The following is a 23210-nucleotide window of genomic DNA, read 5'->3' as shown; positions in this document are numbered from 1 at the left end:
AAAAAGAAAAAAAAAAAAAAAAAAAAAAAAGAAAGGCCTGTGATAAGGCAATACACATTAAGAGAGAGCCTAGGCCTCTATGTACAGCTGGTCAGGTTGTGTACTGCACAAGCGCGTCCGTCTTAGGAGCTTAGATCATTTGAGAAACCCTGTCCTATACATGTGCAGTGTATGTGTCCTGGCAGATGATGTATTACGTTTGCTTTAGAAGTTTACAGATGGTGAAAGGTCACCCTGTCTGGTTCTATTGGCTCTTTGTTTGTTTTTATGGTAATTCCTAGCTATAATCGGACTCTGCGCTTTGTATTATGGTGTCTTAGGAGTAAATAAACACTGTAGTGAGGCCGAGCCCTACTCTGCCCAGCACGGATTTGTTTCCTATGAGATTTCTCCTGGACCCACCAATCTCTACATGGTTTGTTTTTATTTTTTTTGGTTTTGGTACTGGGAATCGAACTCATGACCTTGTGCTTGCTAGGCAGGCACTTGTGCCACTGAGCTATATCCCCAGCCCTCCACGTGGTTTGGGATTTTCCACTTTTCTCTCTGTTTCACACTATTTTTAATTTTGAGACAGGGTCTTAATATATAGCCCAGGCTGGCCTTGAACTCACAGGCGATCCTCCTGCCTCAGCCTCCTGAGTGCCGGGATTATGGGCTTGGTCTGAGTGCCGACAGGGTCCATTCGGTCCTTTGAGGCATGTTAGCCTCATCCCTGGCCAGTGTGTGGCCTGCATAGAGACGGCCCCATGCCCTGCTGTCCCTGCGGTCGTGCAGTGGCGTCTGTGGTCCCCTGCATCCCCCTGCTGTTCTGTCCCTTCTGTCCTAGCTGCGTCCTGGAGGCGCCATGGGGGTCCCCAACAAGCAGCAGTTCCTCTACCCTCATGGCCGCTCCCTCGACTTTTCTGGGCTCCATCACTGAGCCCCAGGCAGCCCAGGAAATGGGTTCTCTCATTTCTAGAGGGGAAACCAGGCCCCGAGGGGGGCAGCCTTCGCCGTGGCCGTCCTGGGGGGCTGGGGTGGGGTTTAAACGCAGCGCCCTTTGGGAGGGGCTGATGTGACCTTCTTGTTCTGTGTTGCACACTGTGATGTGAGTGCTGTGGTTGGTTTTGTTTTTTCTGAGTCAAGGGTCTCCCTATGCTGCCCAGGCTGGCCTCGAGCTCCAGCCATCCTCCTGCCTCAGCCTCCCAGTGCTGGGATCATGGGTGTGCACACCACACTCAGCCTTATTCCCTTCTTTAAAACCACCCAGAGGCCCCCCTGCTGTGGCTCCAAAGCCCATCTGTCCAGCACCTCTGTCCCCCAGCGCCTCGTCCTGCACCCCACCTCCTCTATCTCTCAGCCTAGGACACAGTCCCACCTCTGGCCTCTGCCCTTTGCCCTGCACCTCTGCTGGGGTGCCTCTCCCTGTCAGAAATGTCCCCCTCTTCAGGAAGTTTGCTGCCTCACCCCCAAGTCGCCCCTGTGGCCCTGGCGCCTTTCTGTCCTGGCTGTGTGGACCTCAGGGGCCCATAGGTCTCAGGGTTAGCTTCTGAGAGTGACCCCGCCGACCCCACGGCACAGGCACCTGGCGCTTAGTAGGTGGTCAGTGCCCCCTGGAACAGGGTGCAGGCCAGGCTGTGTGCTGGGGCAATGTCTTGAATCTGGGGCTGAATTCTGGGGTCCCTGACCTCAGTGTCTTTAAAAGGCGCACAGTGGGGCCCCGAATGGAGGTTGTTGAATGAATGCTGTTGTTTCACTGGAGTCTGTCTTCTGCATTTGACAAACGAGGCATCAGAGAGGGCCAGCGGCCTTCCCGGGCACACAGCAAGCGGAGCGCTAGTTGGGGAGGGGAGGGGTGTCAGAATGCAGGGATGTTGCTTCCAGACCCAGTTTCGTCCTGCCCCTTGGGACTCTGGGAGGGTAAGGGAGACCCCCAAGTGACACGGCCCCTTTTCTGTCCCCGCAGACCGTGAGGATCAGTCCATCCTCTGCACGTGAGTTCCCTGGGGGCTTCCTGGAGGCGGAGGGGTCCCGGCTCCACATGGCTGTGCTTGGAGGGGCAGTGCGGGGGCTCCCAGCCTCAGCAGCGCCCCATGACCCCCTGTCCCCCACAGCGGGGAGTCTGGAGCCGGCAAGACAGAAAATACCAAGAAGGTCATCCAGTACCTGGCACATGTGGCGTCGTCCCCGAAGGGCAGGAAGGAGCCAGGCGTCCCCGTAAGCCACCTGCTGGGGACACCCCGGGCCAGCCACAGCAGCGCCTGCCGCCCCGGGCTCCTAAGTCTCTCTCTGTCTCTGTCTTTGTCTCTCTCTGTCTCTGTCTGTCTCTGTCTCTCTCCCCACCCTGTACCTTGGCCACCCAAGCATCTACTGTGTGCCCGGCTGGGACCAGGGGCAGGTGACATAGAGAGGTCAGGGCCAGTTCTTGGCCTCACGGGGCCTGGAATGGTGCCCAGCACCCCACAGACGCCCCCTTTCCTATGGCCTGGTCGTGGGTGGGTGGGTGCGATACCTGGTTACGTCCAGCACACCTCCCATTCTGAGCTCACCTAGCCATGTGGGAGGGTCCCTGCCCCCCATCAGGGGCAACAAGGAAGCCTCAAGCCCTGCCAGGCGACTCCGAGGGGTCACACGCCAGGAAGGGGCATGGCGGGGTCGGAACCTGTGTGTGGTCCCCAGACTCCTGGTTCCCAGCCCCTCTGCCCGAGACCCTGGCCTGCCTGGCCGCCTGTTCACCATGTGTCTGTCCACGTTCCATGTGCCGTGTCCGGTCCCTCTCTCGTGTCCTGTGACGTCCCCAGGCCTCCGCCAGCACCATGTCTTATGTGAGTAGGAGGGAGCCCCCCACCCCCGTCTTGCTGCCCCAGCCACACAGCCCATGGCCTGTGGGAGAAACCAGCCAGGGTCCCCGCTGCCCCTAATGACGTCCTGCTGTGTGCACACCAAGGCTGTGCTGCTGTGTGGTGAAGCCCTACTGTGCGCACACTGCCCCGGGCTGAGCTGGGGGAAACCTGTGTTTGGACCCTTCTGTGTGCCAAGCCACACGCCTCTCATTTTGCATGTGTTCGTCCCTTCCACAAAGACACCCAGCACGACCAAAATGTAGTCTGGGAGGATGCACCCATGGGCTGCTGTTTATTGAGCACCTACTATGTGCCTGGCTCTGGCCCTGATAGGGCTGACGGGAGTTAGAGCTTCCCACCTTGAAGTTATGTGCTTAGGGAAGGAAACCACCATTTATCTCTATGAGCCAGATGGTCTGAAGCACTTTTCTATTAATGAAAGATTTTAGCCAGGTGTGGTGGTGCACGCCTGTAATCCAAGCACTTGGGAGGCTGAGACAGGAAGATTGCCATGAGTTTGAGGCCAGCTTGAGCTACATAGCAAGGATCTGTTTCAAAAATTTAGAAAAGAGTTTGTTTTTACAATAATACAAGATTACACATGTATGTAATGACGACAGAATCAGACAAAGTGAAATCCCCTTTCCTCGGTCCCCTTTCTTAAGGTGCCTCGTGCTGTTGGCAGCTTGGAACGTGTCCTTGAAGGCCTGTTTCCATGTCTTTACCAACATGTATATATGTGTAAAATTAAGAGTCTTGTTTTGTGGTGCTTCTTTCTCTAGTTTTTGCTCATGAGAACACACTGTAGGGATTGTGCGGCTTGTTTTTGTGCTTGTTTTCCATTCACCCATATGCTTGGAGACGTTTCCTGGTCTCCCGACAATAGATGGATGGGCAGGACCCGGATGTGGGAAGTCGTCCCCCCGCAACACACAAAGGCCCCTCTCAGGCCAGCCTGGGCGGGCGGGTGCAGGGGAGCCGGTCTCACCAGGTCCCGTCTCCCATGCCCGGCAGGGGGAGCTGGAGCGGCAGCTTCTCCAGGCCAACCCGGTCCTAGAGGCCTTCGGCAACGCCAAGACGGTGAAGAACGACAACTCCTCCCGCTTCGTGAGTGCTGGGGAGGGAGAGGCCAGTGTCAGTGACGCGGGGAAGGGCGTAGGGGACAGGTCTGAGGGAGGAGGCTGGGCCTGGACCTTGGAATTTTCGGAGACCCCTTGCTGGGACTCAAGTGGGGTGGGGGCTCCAGTCGCAGGGAAGGGTGTCAGAGGCCGCGGGCCGTGGGGTGGCGAGGGTTGTAGGCTCTGGGTTCAGGTCCTCCGCTGAAGCTCCCATGTCCCCCTCCAGGGCAAATTCATCCGCATCAACTTCGATGTTACCGGGTACATCGTGGGCGCCAACATCGAGACCTGTATCCTCTCAGGGCCTGAGGGGCCCGTGGGACCCGGATGGGGGACAGGGAGGAGGTGGCCCTTTGCATCTGGCGCCTCCAGGAAACAGAGCCCTGGGCTGTGCCGGTATCCAGTGCAGCACCCTGAGACGGGCACACCGCTGCCACTGTTGTAAAATGGCCTCCCTGCCTTGCTGTGAGGCGCTGGCTCAGGGTCCCCGCGACCACCATTTTCAGGGACTTGCTAGGAGAAGCTGGGGTCTCGGCCTGTCGTGCTCGAGGCTGTGATCAAGCCGGGAAAAGCGTAGGTAGTCAGCGAGGTGAGGGCCCTGGAAGCGGCCAGGCCTCTCAGGACCGGCCTCAGGTGGCTGTGTTGCTCCTGCCCAGAAGCACTTGACCTTCACAGGCATTCATGGGTGAGACAGCAGCAGAGGAGTTAAGAGCCCACTCAGGAAACCACAGATGCCTGGGTTCGAGTCCCAGCCCTGCGGCTTTGAGACTTTAGGCACGGGACTTGGGGGCCTTCTGCCTCAGTTTCTCCCTCTGCCGAAGGACGAGCAATGCAGGAGCTGCTGAGAGCGCCTGGGAGGGCTGCGTGAGCCTCTCGCCTGCCTACAGGCCGCAGAACAGGCTGTGGTGCTAGCAGCTGGGGACCCACACAGACTAGCAGTCCATGGGTGTTAATGTTATTACCGAGTGGCAGCCTTCAGTCCTAATGGTAACTGTGTCAATCAAGCACATGCCCGTCCTAGGGGATGTTGTTCACCCAGGGAGGAGGGTCTCCAAAGGCCACTCAGGACATAAAGAACTGGGCACAGCCGGGGCACAGCCGGGGCACAGCCGGTCCCATGGGTCAGCGGTCCCCAGGTGCCACGTCCCCTGCAGCCCCAGGCCTCTTGCCTCCACTGCCAGCGTCCGCAGCTGCTTGGCGCCTCCCAGCGCCCAGCTCCTCCCCCGCGGCCCCGGGTCCGGGAGCGCAGGCTCTTCCCGCCCCGCTTTCTGAGCCCATGTCTTCTCCTGCGCACTCCCGGCTGTGCGCTGCCCCTGCTGGGCACAGCTGTCTCCCAGCCAGTGACGGAGGTAGGGCTTGATGGCCAGCCCGAGGGCTCCGGGATGCCCTTGGATGGGGAGCACGGCCTCTTGTGCCTGGACCCCGTATCAGTGTCACCACCAGCCCTGCAGCAGTGGCCGCACCATCCCGAGCACCCTGCGTGTGTCCCTGCGGCCCCAGCCCCCCGTGACTGAGGTGGATGCTGCCGTCACCCCATTGAACAGGGGAGGAAACTGAGGCTCAGGGGCTGTGCCCCTCCTCGCCACTCTTTGCTGGCTCCTTCCTCCTGGGTCCCCCTATGTAACACCAGCAGCCAGCACAAATTGCCCCCAGCGGAGGCCGGAGTCGGAGGGGCGGGGTGGGCGCCCTGCCCCGCGCATGCTCCTTGACTCGCGGTCCGCAGACCTGCTGGAGAAGTCGCGCGCCATCCGCCAGGCCAAGGACGAGTGCAGCTTCCACATCTTCTACCAGCTGCTGGGGGGCGCGGGGGAGCAGCTCAGAGGTCAGCGTCCTCGCCGGCGAGGGAGCCCGGCGGGAGGGCAGGAGGGCGGCTCCCGAGGCCCCGCGCTGGGAAGTGGCCTCTGTCGTCTCCGCTGCCCTTTGCTTCCAGCTCTGTCCCCGCCCACGCGCTGCCCCGGCCCCGGCGCCCACTCCTCTCGCTTCTGAGCTCCTCCTTCCTGCACCTTCTGCTCGCCCCGCCCGGGTTGCACAGTGGCTCCGTGGCTGCCGCCGCCGCCTCCTGACTCCGATGTCCCCGGTGTGTGTTGCCCTTCGGTCCCGCTCCCGCACCTCCACTCCTGCCTGCAGCCGCCCCGGCCCCAGCTCCTGCTTCTGCCCCCTGGCTGCCCAGAGAGATGCCCCTTGCTCTTTCCTTTTCTTTGGCTCTTCCTATCCTGTAGCTTGTGCCTCTTTCTGCTTCCTGCCGCCACAGGGCCACTTGTCATTCAGGTGCTCACTCTCAGTGGCTTTGGAAACACAGGTCAGCTGGGCATGGTGGTGCATGGCTGTGATCCCAGCACTCTGGGAGGCTGAGGCAGGAGGATCTCAAATTTGAGCCCAGCCTGAGCAAACGTGTCTCAGAAAAATAAAAAGAGCTGGAGATGTCGCTCAGTGCAAAGGCCCTGGGTTCCATCCCCAGTACTACAAGAAAACAACAACAAAAAAGAAAACACATGTCCCCCGGTGCTGGTCGCTGGTGACCCGGGAGGGAAGGACCCCACTTAGTGGGCAGGGAAAAGGACTCATCCAGGGTCATCCTCAGAGGGTCTGAGTCCACGGCCAGCCTGACCTTGGCCTGCTCCTTCCCACAGCCGACCTCCTCCTGGAGCCCTCCTCCCACTACCGCTTCCTGACCAATGGGCCGGCGTCCACCCCCAGCCAGGAGCGGGAGCTGTTTCAGGAGACGCTGGAGTCCCTGCGTGTGCTGGGCTTCGCCCCGGAGGAGATCACCTGTGAGTGGGCACCGTGCGCTGGCCGTCGGGGCCTTGGTCTCTCTGCTCAGGCGATTGCTGGGGGGCAGGAAGGAGGTGGCCGATATCCCTGCCCTGGGGCCGGGGAGGTGCAAGCAGGGAGAACCCCAGCTGATGAACACAGAATCCAGAAAAGTGAGCGCTTGAGGGGCTGATGCTTCCGGTGGGTGAGGAGTCGGACAGGCAGGTGGGCACAGGCGCTGGCACCGTCCCGCTGGTGTTGGGGAGCCCTGCAGGGCTGAGGAGCACCCAGGTCTGCAGTGGATGGTTTGCACTGGCAGCATGGAGTTAAATACTCAGTTTAGCACCCTGAGCTCTTTGCCCTTCTTTCTCCTGAACAGGGTGTTTTGATGATGGTTCAGTTCAGCCCCTTATGTTTGCTCTGCTGACCATAGCAAGGTGGCAGAATCCTAGTGTCCTAAAGAGAAATTGGTTGTCTCGGGGTTCCCGGACATCTGGGACCAGGGGTTGGACAAAGCCGGTTCCTCTTCGAGGGCCTGTCCCCTTCTTGTCCCTGGCTTGAGCTTGCTGCTAATCCCCGGCACCCCTTGGCACGTAGAAGTCTCAGGTGCTGTCTGCCTCTGTGTGTCCACGATACCTCAGCGATATCTGCCCTTCTGACCCCCAAGCCAGATGTGGAGGTCACTTCTGTAATCCTAGCACTCAAGAGGCTGAGGCAGGAGGATCTTGAGTTTGAGCCCAGTTGGGCTGTATAGCAAGACTGTGTGTGGTGGGGGTCATACGAGAGTAAGGGCTTCCCCTGTGATCTCATCCTATCTGCGAGAAGCTGTTTCCACAGAGGCCAAGATCTGAGGCCCTGGGGTTGGGCTTCAGCATACCAGCCTGAAGCAGGTGCATACAAGTGGCCTCCGTCTTCCTCGAGGTGGCAGAATGTGGGGGTTTTACACGGACTGTGTGCTTCCGCTGAGCCTCGGAGAGAGATCGTGGGGTGGTCGCGGGGTCCAGACCTCGAGTCTGGGTCCTGCCCTGCGCTGGCCCTGGCGGCACAGGAGGTGCGGCGCTGTGGTCGGCTCCCGCCTGAACCTGGAGCTGTGGCCTCCCAGGCGCATGACACAGGGGCACAGGTTGCTGCACCTTCCGACTTCCCAGCCAGGGTTGTGCAATCCCCAGCCTGCCCTGCCGGGCTCTATCTCTGCAGCTGGCGTCTGCCAACAGCTCCAGATCCTGTCTGTGTCCGGGAGGGGCTTCCAGCCCAGCCCCCAGGCCCTGCCCTGTGACCCTCTGCCCCTGCTTGCTGTGTGGTGCGTGCAGACAGAGCTCAGGCTTTTGCATTTCACAGACAGAAATTTCGCAGTAAGTCTGCTTGAGAGACACGTGGTAAACGTGGGCAAAGGTTACGCTGAGGAGCCAGTCCCCCAGCCCCTGTGCCTGGTTCCCGCTCTTCTCCTTCCGGGTAGATTTTGGACGGATGAGGAAAGGCAGGGGCAGCCACCCCTGGTCCCCGGAAATCGGCTCAAGGTCTCCCCTCGAACACCAAGAGCCATGGGTGCCCAGGCCCCTTAAATAAAACAGGTGGTGTTTGCATGTGACGTGCACAGCCGTCGGAGTACTCTGAAGCATCTCTGGGTGATTTATAGCACCTAACACAATGTGAATGATATGCAAATTATTACTGTTGCTTAGGGGTAAGGGTGGGGAAGGGCTGCACATGCTCAGGACAGCCCAATTTTTTCCTAAGAGTCTCAGTCCAAAGCCGGTTGATGCAAAGATATGGACCCCACAGATATTGAGGGGCAAGATTTTTTTTTTTTTTTTTTTTTTTTTTTTGTACAAAGGAAGGCATCCTCTAACCTCCAAACTGATGTTCCGCTTGCTAGTGATAAAAATGAGAAGCTACACCATGCATGGTGATGCACACCTGTGTTCCCAGCACTCGGGAGGCTGAGGCAGGAGGATTTCAAATTCAAGCCCAGCCTGTATGTTCAACTTCTAGTATTGTAGAGAGAAAAGGCAGGCAGGCAGGCAGGCAGGCAAGGAAGGAAGGGAAGGAAGGAATGAAGGAAGGAAGGAAGGAAGGAAGGCAGGCAGGCAGGCAGGCAGGCAAGCGGGCTAGGGTTGTAGCTCAGTGACACCACACTAGCCTCATGTGTATAAGGGCCTTGGTTCAGTCCCTATACCAGAAAAAACAAGTGCAGGTGCTGAGGCTGCTTCCGCAGAGTGTCCAGGGAGAGTTAGGGTGTGACTGTAAGTCTTGTCTCCAGTGACTTTGGCTGTGTTTCAGGGTGCTGTGTGAATGATAACCATAGCCCTGAATCAGTGGAAGTGTCAGCATGACTCTAGGGCCATCAACAGGTTTTCCAGCCCACCTAAAGCTTTGGAAACCTTTGCTTTGTGCTGCAGGAGACCCTGGGAGGTTGGCATATTCAGCAGTTCCCACAGTCTTGTAGCTGTGGAACCCTTCCTCGAGTCTGGATTTTTTAATGTCCTCATTCAGGATATGTATTTATATTGTTTGTTTGTGGTTTTGTTTTTTGAGGCAGGGTCTCACTGTGTAGTTCAGGCTGGCCTCAAACTCGAGGCGATCCTCCTGCCTCAGCCTCCCCAGTGCTGGGATGACAGCGTGTGTGCCACCACTCCCTCATCACTGGTGTATTTATAATATAGTTTTTGGCTCATTCGTTCCTCACATCGCTGGTGTTTCTGCAAGAACCAGATGTGTGCAGGGGACACAGCAGATCCACCCCAGCCCGGCCCTTGGGACCCTAACAACCCAGGAATAATAATGGCACTTACTAGACTCCTCCTGTGTCCCAGGCCCTGCCTAGGAACTGTCTGTGATGCTCACAGAGGTCCCTGAAGGCGCTATGATCTCACCCCCATTTCACAGCCCAGAGTCAAAGCCCACAGTAAGAATCCCAGCCTCCTCTTTGCTGGAAATTAGCCAGTATTGCCAGCATTTGCTTCTGAGCCTCAGTTCTTCATCTGAGAAATGGGACTGTAATAGTCATTCTCTCAAGCGTGAATTTGAGGAGATGAGTTATTCACAAACACGTTTCTGCACCTTCTGTGTGCTGGGCACCACTTCAGGCCCTGAGACAACAGCTCTGAGCCAAACACACAGCATCCCTGACACTGTTTCCAGTCGCTGGAGAGACAGTGTCATGGTGAAACCTCAGTGTGGAGCCAGAGGACCTGGGTTCAAGACCTAGCTCTCCCTCTTACCCACTGTCTGCTCCTTGGCCAGGGAGATCTCTCTGGGCGTGAACCCTAGTTCTTCCCACTCTGTGAAAGGAGATGGTAGCAGACCCCGGGTCAGGGGCCTGAGCACATGCCATGGGGGATTAAACTGTAAGTTCTACTTAATTTTGTGTACTTTAGATTTAGTTGAAAGGTGGTCAGTGGCTGCTATTCTGAATGGTGTGATGTTGGTTGCTGTATTGGATGGTGCAGACCCAAGGGAGCCTTGCTGGAGCCCATTTCACAGAGGAGAACACTGAGGCCCTGGGGACAGTGTTTGTCCTTCCCATGGACTTGGGTTCCCCTAGGCTGGCTGAGATCAGAGCCCATGCCCCACGCATTCCTGCCCCGAGGGCTCCCCTGGAGACCCCGTGAGGGTTCTGGGCTGCCTAAGCCAGGTCCCTGCCCGCATTCCATTGCGCACTGGCTGGTGCCCTCCAGAGGAGCTACTTGACATACCAGCCGAGTCCTCCATCCACTCCAGCCCGGGAGGGGCCGCGGGACCCAGGCTGGCTGGGAAGAGGCCCCAGTGCCCCTGGAACCCTCTCAACATTCCTGGGGCTCTGATATGTCCCTGTCCCAGCTCTGAGAGGACAGCACCAGAGACCACTGAGCCCAGTGGAAAACTGAGGCCCAGAAGGTCCTGCAGCGTGTCCGGGTCACTCAGCGAGCCGTCCAGTGCGTCCCCATCTGGGTAGCTCTGCCATTCAGCCACTGAGGCACTGATTTATTAGCTGCAGGAGGACTTTCTAGCCAGACCCCCGCAGGCACAGAGGTGACAGGACAAGGCAGGGACACCCAGGCGCATCTGGCCACACGGATGAATTCAGTCTGGGGCTGCGGAGGTGGCAGGCAGAGGTCCATGGCGCTGAGGTGCCAGGGCCACCCGGCCCGGGCGTGGGCTGGCGCGGGTCAGGACAAGCCCTCCAGCGGGTGGTGCTGGGCTGAGCCCTGCGGGTTGGCAGAAAGTCACCGGGTAGGGGGCGGGAGCACATCTAGCAGAGGGAACACCCGGGGCCAGGCCTGGCAGCCGGAAGGAGTGCAGGGCGGGACTGGAAGGAGGCTCGTTGGCAGCTGGAGCGGGTACCGGGGCTGGGGGAGCGGAGGAGCAGGGTGCGGAAGACCCTGCTAGGGCTTAGGTTCATCTCCGCGAGCAGCGGGACCGCGGGAAGGATCTTTACCCGTCACAGGCAGGCTGCGTCCCCTGCGGACACATTCGTGGGGCTCTTGTCGTATGCGGAGAGCACAGCTTGGGGAGAACAGGAGGGGAGCGAGGGGGAGACGGCTCCCCAAGGAGCTGTGGTGCCGCTGGAGATGGAGAAGGAGAATTAGTATTTGTTGCACAGCCCCATCCTGGAGGCCGGAAGTCCAATGTCAGCCCGGTAGTCTGAGAGCGAGGCGGGGAAGGGCCGGTTCTTCTGGAGTCTCCAGGGAGAATCTGGCCTCTCCCAGCTTCCAGAGTTGCCCTGCTCCTGCGCCCCTTATTCCAACTTCAGAGCATATGGCTGTCACTTTTTCCCACATGGCGTGTGTGTGTGTGTGTGTGTGTGTGTGTGTGTATGTGTGTGTGTGTGTGTGTATTTGTGAAATCTGCCTCCCCCACCATCGGCGTGCTTGTGATGGCACTTAGAGCCCTCCCAGATAACCCACGACTGCCTTCCCACCTCTAGATCCTTCATTCACCTGGGCTTGGTGGTGCGTGCCTGTCCTCCGAGCACTCTGGGAGGCTGAGGCAGGAGGATCGAAAGTTTGAGCCCAATCTGGGCAACTTAGTGACTTAGCAAGACCCTGTCTCAAAATGAAAAATGAAAGAACAGGCTGGGGACGTAGCTCAGTGTGTAGGTGCTGGATTCAGTCCCCAGTACTGCAAAAAAAAAAAAAAAAAAAAAAAAAAATCATTCAAAGTCCCACTAGCTACATGAGATAAAACTGAGGCCCCGGGAGCTGGGGCAGGCCCCTTATCCAGCTACCCCTGAGCGGGTAGTGTGCATTTTCTAAGAACACCCTCTTCCCAGCCACACAGCAGGAACGTGGCCAGGAAGCTGGTGCTGGCACAGGGCCCGTCATCTAACCCACAGGCCTTATGTCACTTGTCCCAGTAGTGTCCTTTTGCCAAAAAAAAATCCTTAGTCACACACACACACACACACACACACACGCACACACACACACACACACACACACACACTCCTCTCTGTCTCTCTCCCTCCCCCCACCCCGCCTCTCCCCTGGCGAGGACTTCACATCTCACTTAATCTCTCTGCTCCCCTCCATGTGGACCTGTGTGGAGTCCGTCCTTATCACCCGAGGTGGTCCTCGGCTCTCTCTCGCAGGGAGCCTGTGTTTCTCTGCGTTTCCTTGGGGTTGGACCCAGCTCCGCGTCTGGCTGGGCTGCGGCAGAAGGCGCCCCCTCCCCGTGCCCCTCTCTCTAAGCCAGCTCTGCTCTGGCACTAATGTCCTACCCGCATCGCGCTGGAGCCCCCATCTCCCCTCCGTGGTCAGCAGCCCCTAAACGCGGCCCCTCCTCCGCCTGCTACCGCTGGGCTCCGGGAGGCGTGGCGCGGACGGAACCAGGCAGCCTGCGCGCGCAGTTTCTGAGCACCCCGCCCGCTCCGCGCGGTGTTGCGAAACCCGTCTGCGGAGCAGGGTGGCCAGCAGGGGCTCTCGAGGACTGTCCCAGGGTGTGGTGTATCCACTCTGTCAGCTTCCCTGAGCAGGGAGCCTACGATCATTGTGTCTTCTGTGTGTGTGCTGTGCTTGCGTGCGTACAAGGTGCGATCAAAATATACGGTGCGTGTTTAAATTTTAAAATATTTATGACAGTCGAGTGTGGTGGCGCACGCCTGTAATCCCAGGACTCGGGAGGCTGAGGCAGGAGGATCGTTGCCAAGTTAGAGACCAGCCTGGGCTACAAAGTGAGCTCAAGGCCAGCCCGAACTGCACAGCGAGACCCTGTCTCAAAAAAAGACAAAAATAAATATATATATATATAAAGCAATAAAAGACACATTCCCATGGATCCCCTTAAAATGCTCCTCTTCACGTGGAACACACCTATCCCATCATCCTGGCACTTCCCGAAGCAGCTCTGGAAATCCTCTCTAATATCTTTATGGATGTGATAAAATATGGTGAATGCGGCTGCTCAGTGCCACCTTCAAAAGCAGGTCTATGACGAATGGTGCGCTGTGTCCTCATCCAGCTGAGTTACTGGATCTGGCACTGTGCAGCTTCTGGACCTGCCCCAGCGTCGCAATGACCGCGAAAGGTAGACATTTTGAATCGATGGAAGACATCAGGGCAGCCAGGTGTGGTGGTGCACACCTGTAGTCCCACCACTTGGGAGGCTGAGGCAGGAGAATTGCCATGAGTTCAAGGCCAGCTGCTTCAGAAAGTGGCGAGAACCATGGGATATGTGTGTTGGGGATGAAAGGGGAGTATTTTGAGGGGAATTAATGGCAATGTGTCTTTTATTCTAATAATGTTTTTAAATTTAAACACTTGCCATATTTTTAGGGCATACTTCCATTCAAAATTTACACCTAAAAGGAGGACAGGGCCGGCTTGGGTGCTGAAAGCACAGGCTTCAGCCGGAACCACGCTGGTCTGAGCCGCAGCTCTGCCGGCTTGTGAGTTGGATGATCTTGGGCAAGTAGATTTCCTGCCTCAGTTTCCTCATCTGTGAAATGGGGACCCGAGGCAGGGCTAACTCGCTGAGTTGTTAGGAAGGGTGTCAGAACTAGAGGAGGCAAAGAGGACGTGGCCGTGTGTGTGAGCGTCGCCTCACTGGGTAAACAGACCACAAACGCGGCCAGACGCAGAGGAACCTGAGAATGTTCTGGAACGGCGGCCATATCTTGATAAAGTTCTGAACAAAATCCACGGCACTCTTCCCTGGGATTACAGGGGTGGCTGCCCTTCTGGAAAATTTCCTTTTCAAAACCAAGCACAAAACACTTTTGTGTTTCTAGGTAAAACAGTTGCAAATTAGGCCCAGCGAGTAACAAGCCATGATTTCTCGGACTGCAATGTCCAGTGGGGCCGGACTTTTGGGGAGCAGGTCCTGGTGGCGCAGGATGTCAGCGTGGGGTCCCCCCAGCCCAGTTCTGCCGACACCCACCCCCACAGGTGCCCGAGCCTGTGCTGAGGACGGGGCCACGCTCCCCGCGCCTGCTGCAGCTCTGCGGAGGGGCAGCCGCCTGTGCCTGACCTCCTTCCGCACGGCTCCTGCATTTGCAAATTCGCCTCCTCCCCAGATTTCTTTGCCACCCCAAGTCGGCGCTGCGGCTGCTTCAGTTGCAGTCATGCGCAGAGCTGGAGAAAGTTCAGGTGGCCCAGGGAGGTGGCGCCGGGCCGGCTTCTCTCCGCTCTCGGGCTGTGCCTGGCTCCTGGTACACGAGCACACTTCCACGTGTTTGTGCTTTTCTGTTGATTTCACTAACATGTCCCTGAAGGGCCCGTGTTGGAAGAGCCGGGAGCGTATGAGATGAACTTCAGTCAGACGTGAGTTACGCTGTGTTGGCTGTAAACACCGAGACATGGGCCAGCAATGTACTGTAGACAGCAGGTGTCTGCAAAGAGAAACGCGTGAGGCAAAGTGATGTATTTGATTGGTCGATGAAAATGTACGACCCGAGGCTCCCAGGACCCTGACCCTGTATTTCCCCCAGCAGTGATAGTGCATATTCACTCACTTAGTGCTCACGGTGACCATAACCGGAGCAAGTCATGCGAATCAACTGTACTTTACATATTTTATGCAGTGGCACACACCTGTGATCCCAGTACTCTGGGAGGCTGAGGCAGGAGGATCATGAGTTTTAGCCTAGCCTGGGCCATTTAGCAGTTTTAGGGACTGTTAAATTTTTCTGAGACAAAGTCTCCTATGTAGCCCACTCTGGCCTTCAACTCACTATGTAGCCCAGGCTGGCCTTGAACTCATTACGCCCCTCCTGCCTCAGCCTCCAGAGTGCTGGGATTACAGGCGTGTGCCACCACACCTGGCTCAAAAATAAAAAAACATTTTTAAAGGGGCTGGAGAGGTAGCTCAGTGTGAAGGCCCAGGGTTCAATCCCAAGCACTGGAAACCAAAAACCAAAACCCTCCCTCTCCCACGCAGATACCAGGGAGCTGTGTGTGCCGCTCTGCCCCTAACACTTTTCACTCAGTATTTAGAGACTGTCCCTGTCACTATAGACCGTCCTCGATCCTTCCTGAAGCCCTTTCCAATCCTAGAAGCACCACTTCGTGGGACAGACAAGGCAATAGGAATAAAGCAAACCTCGGATCCTGAGTGCGGCCGAAAGCCTGGCCCAGGGCCCCCCAGGGCCACAGATGGGTTTTGGGGTGGGGGGGGCACAATTCGCCTTAGGGTTTTTAGGTTAAACGTTTAAGGGGCTGATTAAGTCTACATCCGGGTCAGAGCTGCTGACCTCTCGCCCTGCCGCCCACAGCCATGCTGCGGATGGTGTCCGCGGTGCTGCAGTTCGGCAACGTGGTCCTCAAGAGCGAGCGCAACACAGACCAGGCCACCATGCCGGACAACACAGGTACGGCTGCCCCGCCCCGCGCTGCCAGGCCCCGCCCCCAATGGGCCAGGCCACGCCCACAGTGTGATTGGCCACGCCCACCACACCACCAGGCCCCACCCAGGAACTTCCTGACCTTGCTGATCCTCCAGAATCAGTTTCTCCTCGCCCTTCTTTTGGTTCTGATTTTCCACAACCCAGCGCCATAAAGGGAAGTTAGCAGGGCGGCTGCCCACATTTGGTGTAAGCTCCCTCCTCAGGCCTCTGCATATCCCCTCCCTCTCTCTTTCTCTCTCTCTCCCTTACTGTTATTTTTTGAGAAAAGGTCTCACTGGCCTGGGACTCCTGGCTATCCTTTTGCCTCAACCTCCTGAGTGCTGGGATTACAGGCATGCACCAACACGCCCACCTCTTTTTCTTTTTCTTTTCTTTTTTTCTGGTTTTCAAAAACAGAATTATAGTCAGTAGTCCCTTTAAAAATTTTTTAACCAGTCGGGAGTGGTGGCGCTCGCCTGTAATCCCAGCACTCGGGAGGCTGAGGCAGGAGGATTGTTGCGAGTTCGAGACCAGCCTGGGCTACAAAGTGAGCTCAAGGCCAGCCTGAACTGCATAGCGAGACCCTGTCTCAAAAAGACAAAAAAAAATTTTTTTAACCAAATGCCCATGTGATAAAACCAGTACGAGCTGGAAGGAGAGACCGAGGCAGGACACATAAACATAAACGTGACGTTGCCCACCACCGCACACCCGAGAAAGAAGCACCGCGCACCCTGGCGGTGTCGCTCCCTGGGCAAGGCTGTCTCCTTGCAGACGCCACTGTCTCAGAAACTGCAGTGCCTGGGTCTGCAGCCCGGGGGAGCGTGAGACCTTCCGTCCTGTGAGAAAATCCCACAGCTCGATTTTTTGAAGGAGGTAGGACAGCCCCTCCCCCAGGGGTACAAGTGGTTTTGGAGCTCTGGTCACACCCACCCCGTTCCGCTCAGTTATCTGTGTTACAATTTTAGGGTTAGACCTTGCAAACCTTGCTTTTTCCTTTGTGCATTGGGGTTAACTTCCCAGGTTGGTAGCTAGAACTCTGCAGGGATTTCTTCATCAGCGGTCCATGGGTCACTAGCATCCATCTCCTGTGAAACCCCGTGTATTTTGTTTTCAGACATTAAGGAGAGGAACAAACAGTCCATGGGCTTCACTAGATGCCAAAGGGCAACCACGGGCTGGGAGTGTAAGAACAACACCCTGTTAGTGGCTGCATAGTATTCCCCAGAGCATTTATCTCCTGCTGTATTTTCAAGTCACTTAGCTCTGAAATGCTTCATAGAGGATATGAAGTCATTCTATAGCATTAGAGTTGAGGACCCAGTGACTTTGCATTGTCCCTCTAGGTGTTTTCTTCTCTGCTGGTGCTGAGAATTTGTAGTAACTGTTCTGCAACTCTGCAAGTAACAGATGCTTGAAAACATTTCTTTATTATGGGTTAAGTCAGAGCAGAAGGAAGAAACACACCTCCCACAAATCTCTCCCTTCTCCTCCACAAACACCTCCTTAGCTTCTTCATGTCCAGGCATTTGTCTGCAGTTTTTCCCTATAAAAATAAGCTGTAGTTGAAGCCAGGCGTGGTGGCCCGTTCCTATAATCCCAGCACTCTGGGAGGCTGAGGCAGGAAGATTACAAGTTTGAGCCCAGCCTGGGCAACCCCGGCAACTTAGCAAGACCCTGTCTCAAAATAAGCAGTGAAAAAAAAAAGGGCAGGGAATGTAGCTCAGTGTAGAGGCCCTAGGTTCGATCCCTAGTGCCACAACAAACACACAAACAAACATGCACACACAGACATATAGTCCATAATTCTTTTATTTTAGATAAATTTAGAATTAAATTAAAATTTTTACTGAATTTAAAATTACACACTTCATTCTGTTTCATGAAATAATTGCTGACATAATTTCCCCCCCTTCTTTTCTGGTAAAAGTGTTGACGCATTTAGAAAAATAAAAAGGGCTTACTTAGAAACACCTTATGTTCCTGCATTTACCAAAGAGTTGTGTTCGTTGCTCCTTTGCAATCCCCAGTTGTTGAGCATCCCGCTTACTTCCTGGTTTACTGCATGATAAAGCTCACTGCGGTGAACATCCTTGTAGCACGGCCTCAGCTCACGTGCACAATTATTGCGGCCAATTACTGTGTCTCTGGTTCCTGTGAGGAGAATTAGCGGGCCACAGGGGAGCGCAGCCTCTCCCCTGCATGTGGCCAAGGCCACTTCCGGTGCTGACCGGATGTGCTACCTCTCCTCTCACAGCTGCGCAGAAGCTCTGCCGCCTCCTGGGGCTAGGGGTGACCGACTTCTCCCGAGCCCTGCTCACACCCCGAATCAAGGTTGGCCGGGATTACGTGCAGAAAGCCCAGACCAAGGAGCAGGTAGGCGGCTGGGGGGCGTGGTCCCGGGTCTTCAGGCGGCTGGAGCCGCTTCACACTAAAATGAATGAGGGAACAGCAATGCAAAAGCCCTAGAGCTGGAGCAAGCTCTGTGAGTTGGGACTGACAGGGAGGTCGGTGAAGCTAAGAGATGCCAGCAGGGGACGGATCATGCAAGGTCTTAGGGGCTGAAGTAAGGAGGTGAGTTTTCTTCAGAGCGCAGTGGGAGATCAGGGAGTGACTTCGTGCCACTTGTCTTGTGTATAAAGATCCTCTTGGCTACTGCAGGGTGGGAGACGTGAGGAGGCCCTGGGCTGGGTGTTGAGGTATCAGGATGAAGATGACACTGTGGAGCAAGATGAGCCTGGGGTCACGTTGACCTCGGTTCCCCTCTTAGCTGGGTGATTATTGTTGATCCCCACTTTCACAGATGGGGAACCTGAGGCCCAGAGAGGTGTGTTCACGGGCCCGGGGTCACGCCGCATCTGGATGGCAGAGCTGGGATTCGAGCTGAGCTTATCTGGCTCCTGAGTCCCGGAGCTGTGGGAAGCGGCCCGGGGGTGGGGACGATCTGAGAGCACACAGTGGGCGTTGGCAGCCGTCAGCTGCTCGTGTCATCGTTGCTGACTGCCAGGAAGATGGCGGGCAAGGGGGGCAGTGCCGGGTCCCCACCGGAGGCCTCACGTGCGCCGCCCCCGCAGGCCGACTTCGCGCTGGAGGCTCTGGCCAAGGCCACCTACGAGCGCCTCTTCCGCTGGCTGGTCCTGCGCCTCAACCGTGCTCTGGACCGCAGCCCCCGCCAGGGCGCCTCCTTCCTGGGCATCCTAGACATCGCCGGCTTCGAGATCTTCCAGGTCTGCGCCGGGGACCATCTGTCCCCTGCCCCCGCCCCGTGTCCGCCCCTGTCCGTCCCCCTGCTGTGCCTTGCGTCTGCCTCACACCTCCCTCCCTGCAGCTGAACTCCTTTGAGCAGCTGTGCATCAACTACACCAACGAGAAGCTGCAGCAGCTGTTCAACCACACCATGTTCGTGCTGGAGCAGGAGGAGTACCAGCGCGAGGGCATCCCGTGGACCTTCCTGGACTTCGGCCTCGACCTGCAGCCCTGCATCGACCTCATCGAGCGCCCGGTGAGCCCCGGGGGCTGCAGGCACTGGTTACGCGCGGCTCGGGCCGCGGCGAGGTCGCCCTGCGAGCTGACCTAAGAGCCCCGTCCTTGGGGATCTGACCTTCGCTTCCCCTCCTGTGGGCCGCCAGGCCAACCCTCCCGGGCTTCTGGCCCTGCTGGATGAGGAGTGCTGGTTCCCGAAGGCCACGGACAAATCGTTCGTGGAGAAGGTGGCCCAGGAGCAGGGCGGCCACCCCAAGTTCCAGCGCCCCAGGCACCTGCGGGACCAGGCTGACTTCAGCGTCCTGCACTACGCGGGCAAGGTAGGGCGGGGCCGGGAGTGGGCGGGGCCAGAAAGGGGAAGGGCGGGGTCGGGAGACGGGGCGGGGCCGACGGGGCGGGGGCGGGGCCAGGAGGGCGGGCGAGGTGAGCACAGGCGGGTTGCAGTTTCCAATACCGACACCAGGTGGCGCCCGCAGTCCCGCCGTGGTGCTCCCCCTGCGGGAAGGCTCAGCCACCCCTAGTAACCCCATCCTCCATCTGGCTTCGCTCAGGTCGACTACAAGGCCAACGAGTGGCTGATGAAGAATATGGACCCGCTGAATGACAACGTGGCAGCCTTGCTGCACCAGAGCACAGACCGGCTGACCGCTGAGATCTGGAAAGACGGTGAGGACCCTTCCCCGCCTGGCCCTGGGCCTGCGTGCAGCACTTGTCCCAGACCAGAGCAGACACACCCTTGTCCCAGAGGATGAGGTCTCGGCCATGTTGTCTGCTCGGACCCAGAGTGGGCAGCCGCGCAGGTCGCACTTCCGGTTATAGACCGACGGGAGGATGGACTGGTTAATGCCTTCAACCAGCATTGAGCCGGGCATGGTGGTACACTGCAATCCCGGCACTTAGGAGGCTGAGGCAGGAGGATGACTGGGAGTTGAAAGCCAGCCTGGGCTATATACTAAGACCCTATCTCAAAAGTAAAACAAAACAAACAAAAACAAAACAATAGCATAGAGTTCAGGGATAAAATTCCTCCTTCTGATCAGAACAAGACAGGATGCCCTATCTGCCTGTGGTCCATCACTGTCTTAGAAACAAGGGCCGTGCAATCAGACCAGAAAAAGAACCAAGTGCAGCTGTCCCTCAAGATCTGCCAGAAAAAAACAAAAAACAAACAAAAAAACCCAAAAAAAGACCTGCCAGAGATCGGTTCCAGGATCCTCCTCAGATACCAAGGGTACTTCATACAAAAGACGCTCAAGTTCTATAAAATGCTACAGCAGCCAGGTGTGGTAGCACGAGGCTGTGATTCCAGCACTCTAGGAGGCTGAGGCAGGAGAATTGAAAGTTTGAGCCCGGCCAGGCATGGTGGCGCACACTGAGGCAGGAGGATGGCCGTGAGTTGGAGGCCAGCCTGGGCTGCGTAAGTGAGTTCAAGCCCAGCCCGCACTACTTAGCGAGAGCCTGTCTCAAAACAAAAACAAACAAAAACAAAACAGAAAAAAAAATTGAGCCAGCGCTAGTGAGTTGGCAACACCCGGTCTCAAAATAAGAAATAAAAACAAAGGCTGGGGTGTAGCTCAGTGCAAAAGCCCTGGGTTCAGTGCCCAGTCCTGGAGGAGGGCACATAGCATTCGTGTAGAATCTGCACACCTCCTCCCATATGTTTTAAATCATCCCTGGGTTACTCATAATCCCTAATACAATGTAAATGCCATGTAAATGGCCGTTACACTGCATTGTTTAGAGAATAATCACAAGGAAAGAAAGTCTGTACCTGTTCAGTACAGTTCCAGGGTTATTTTCCCCAAATATTTTCAATCAGCAGTGCACTCGAGCCATGGCTGCAGACCCTGCAGACACAGTGAGCGGCTGGATGCAGGAATCTCCAGGAAGAGAGAAGCCTGCTCTTTGTCCCTCTGTGTGTAGGCAGGCGTGGGCATACTCGTAGGCATAGTTAAAAGAATTAGTAACAAGGGAACTCACAATGGAGATTCCACTGGCCTGTCAGACTCTTTCTTTGCTCCTTCCCAAGTTGGTATCCTGTCCTAGGGAGGAGGAGAGGAGCCGTGGGCGGAGACAAATCTTGTGAGGGTTTCCTGATCCAGGGAGAGAGGTAGGCAGGGCCGCCAGGCACCTTCATGGCGGGCATGGGTCTCTGACCTTCGCTGAGCCCAGTCTGCCACCTGCAGCCCCAGGGCAGTTAGAGAAGCAGTTTTATAAAACCACCAGCATCTTGGTTTTGTTCCTTAGGGCCAGTTTTCCAGCATCTGTGAATTTGCTGTAATTTTTTATCAACCTCAAAAGGATAGAGGTAGCGGCACCGGCCCATGCAATTAGGCAAGAAAACACAATAAGCTCCCTGGACACAGGCGCACATGGGACACTTTGATTTCTTGAGCTGATGCCAGAGAGAAACTTGAAGTGTTTATCCCAGAGGAATTGGAAAGCAGCATTTGGTGTCCAGTACAGAACCAGATTCTGCTATGAGAATCATCTTGGAAAATCTACCTACATTTTTAAAATGTGCAGCCCGGTCCCGGACATGATTGTCCCGGTGATCCAGCCTGTGTCCTGCCCATGCAGGCTGCAAAGCCTCCTGAATCAGGCGTGGAGCTGGCATAAAGTTTCTCCTAAAGTAGAGTGGTCCCAAAGTCTGCCCAGATTCGGGGTGCTCCAAGTCACAGGGACCAGGAGGGAATTGGGACCATTTGGGCATCCATCTCGACCCAGGTCACAGAGGTGGGCAACCAGCATGGTGGCAACCCAGGAGAAAGAGGAAATGAGATAAGCTCTCCTCGGAGAGACAGAACAAATAAATCCGCTAGGATCTTCAGTTCTTGAGCTTCCTGGCAGCCAGAGCGAAAGGGGTATCTGATAACAGCTGACACAGACTCGGCCTGTAGGGGGAGAGGTTATTTTTCTCTTGTGCCGTTCTCACAGCGGATGTTCCCTCTCTTGGTCTACACTGATGCCCTCAGTGGGTAGATACAAAGGTAAATGGGACGTGAGAAGTTCGTGGCCAGCGTCCAGGCCTCCAGCTGCTTTGCCCTGTGCTGTTGTCTAATGCGCCTCTTCTCTTTCTCTCCACCTTCTCCCTCCTCTCTTTTCATGCATCTCCCCGCCATCTCCCTGCCATCTCCCCACATCTGCTCTCCCTCCCCAGAACACGGGGACCCCACGCAGGCCTCTTTCCTGGGTTCCTTTCCTCTGCCGCTCCCCGGATCCACAGGGAGCTGCCGCTCTGCCTCTTGCCTGCCAGGGGGTGGGTGTCTCTGCGGCGACGGTGAGGTCTTTGGGCGAGGAGGGTGGGCTGTGGGCTGGGAGCCTGGCTCGGACCTCTGTCCCCTCTTCTGTCCCTGCGGAGGTCCCTCACTCTTCCTCCGCCTCCTGCTGGCCCCCAACAGCTCCAAGTCTTTCGCTGTATCCGCTGGCGTTTCTTGAGCATTTATTATGTGCCACTCACCCCCGGAAAGCCCTCTTACCATCGACACCCAGAATCCTGCCACCCACCCAGTGAGGGAGATTTAGGACTCTTACCCCCAGCATGCGAATGGGGCAACTGAGGCACAGACATGTTAAATGAGTTGCCTCGGGTCACACAGCCAGTAAGTAGCAGAGCTGGGATCTGAACTCAGAACTTTACCCCTTCTCTGCACTCTGAGAACTGCATTAACGATTATTATTTTGAAAATAACCAAAAGCAGGGGAGTGGAGAAAACAGTTGAACTTAGGGAGGAAAAAGCCAGGTTTCTGAGCCCCTACCACACACGAGGCCCTGGCCGAAAGCTGGATTAGCCAGTTGGCCCCGGGGTGGGCTGAGTTTTGCAGGATGTGAGGTTCCCGAGGAAGTTGTCAGCGCTGGGGACACAAAATTGGCAGGAGGCCTGGGGCGGTTTTCACTAGCAGAAGCAGCAGTGACCCCAGAGTCACCCGGAAGTCAGGCTGGGCTGCTGCCCCACTGCAACTGTGGTGCATACGGGGCCCCGCTCTATGGTTTTCCTGTGGTTCCATCTGGGGCCCCTCTGTGCCTCAGTTTCCTCCCCTGTAAGATGGGAAGAGTCCTTAGAACCAGCGTCCTGAGCAAAGCCCTGGCAGAGGTAGTGAGCAGTTGTCGTCACTGTCACTGTCACTGTCGGTAAGGAGAGCAGAGCTCGTGTCCGAGTGGGGCTGGGGGTGCACACAGCTGACCCTGGCGCTCGACACGCCCCACCAGCCTCGGTCCACTCGCTGTCCAAG

General features: G+C 56.6%; 1 protein-coding gene across 1 annotated transcript in view; it reads left to right on the top strand.

Annotated features, from left to right (window-relative positions):
* The window catches only part of Myh14 (myosin, heavy chain 14, non-muscle), a gene marked incomplete in the record, with an annotated part of 59628 nt that overhangs the window by 7736 nt on the left and 28682 nt on the right, over positions 1-23210 (top strand). Inside the window, 13 exon segments of the mRNA XM_013509048.1 lie at positions 1949-1976; positions 2097-2199; positions 2784-2807; positions 3840-3932; positions 4170-4233; positions 5667-5765; positions 6574-6714; positions 15384-15479; positions 17752-17870; positions 18569-18721; positions 18823-18996; positions 19124-19297; positions 19529-19643. Of these exon segments, the coding sequence (XP_013364502.1) occupies positions 1949-1976; positions 2097-2199; positions 2784-2807; positions 3840-3932; positions 4170-4233; positions 5667-5765; positions 6574-6714; positions 15384-15479; positions 17752-17870; positions 18569-18721; positions 18823-18996; positions 19124-19297; positions 19529-19643 (1383 nt within the window).

Source organism: Chinchilla lanigera, unplaced genomic scaffold (genome assembly GCF_000276665.1).
Source record: "Chinchilla lanigera isolate Chin_1 unplaced genomic scaffold, ChiLan1.0 scaffold00158, whole genome shotgun sequence".
In the NCBI taxonomy this organism is placed as follows: domain Eukaryota; kingdom Metazoa; phylum Chordata; class Mammalia; order Rodentia; family Chinchillidae; genus Chinchilla; species Chinchilla lanigera.
Note: the sequence above shows the minus strand (reverse complement) of the source record. Positions and strands in the feature narration are given on the sequence as shown.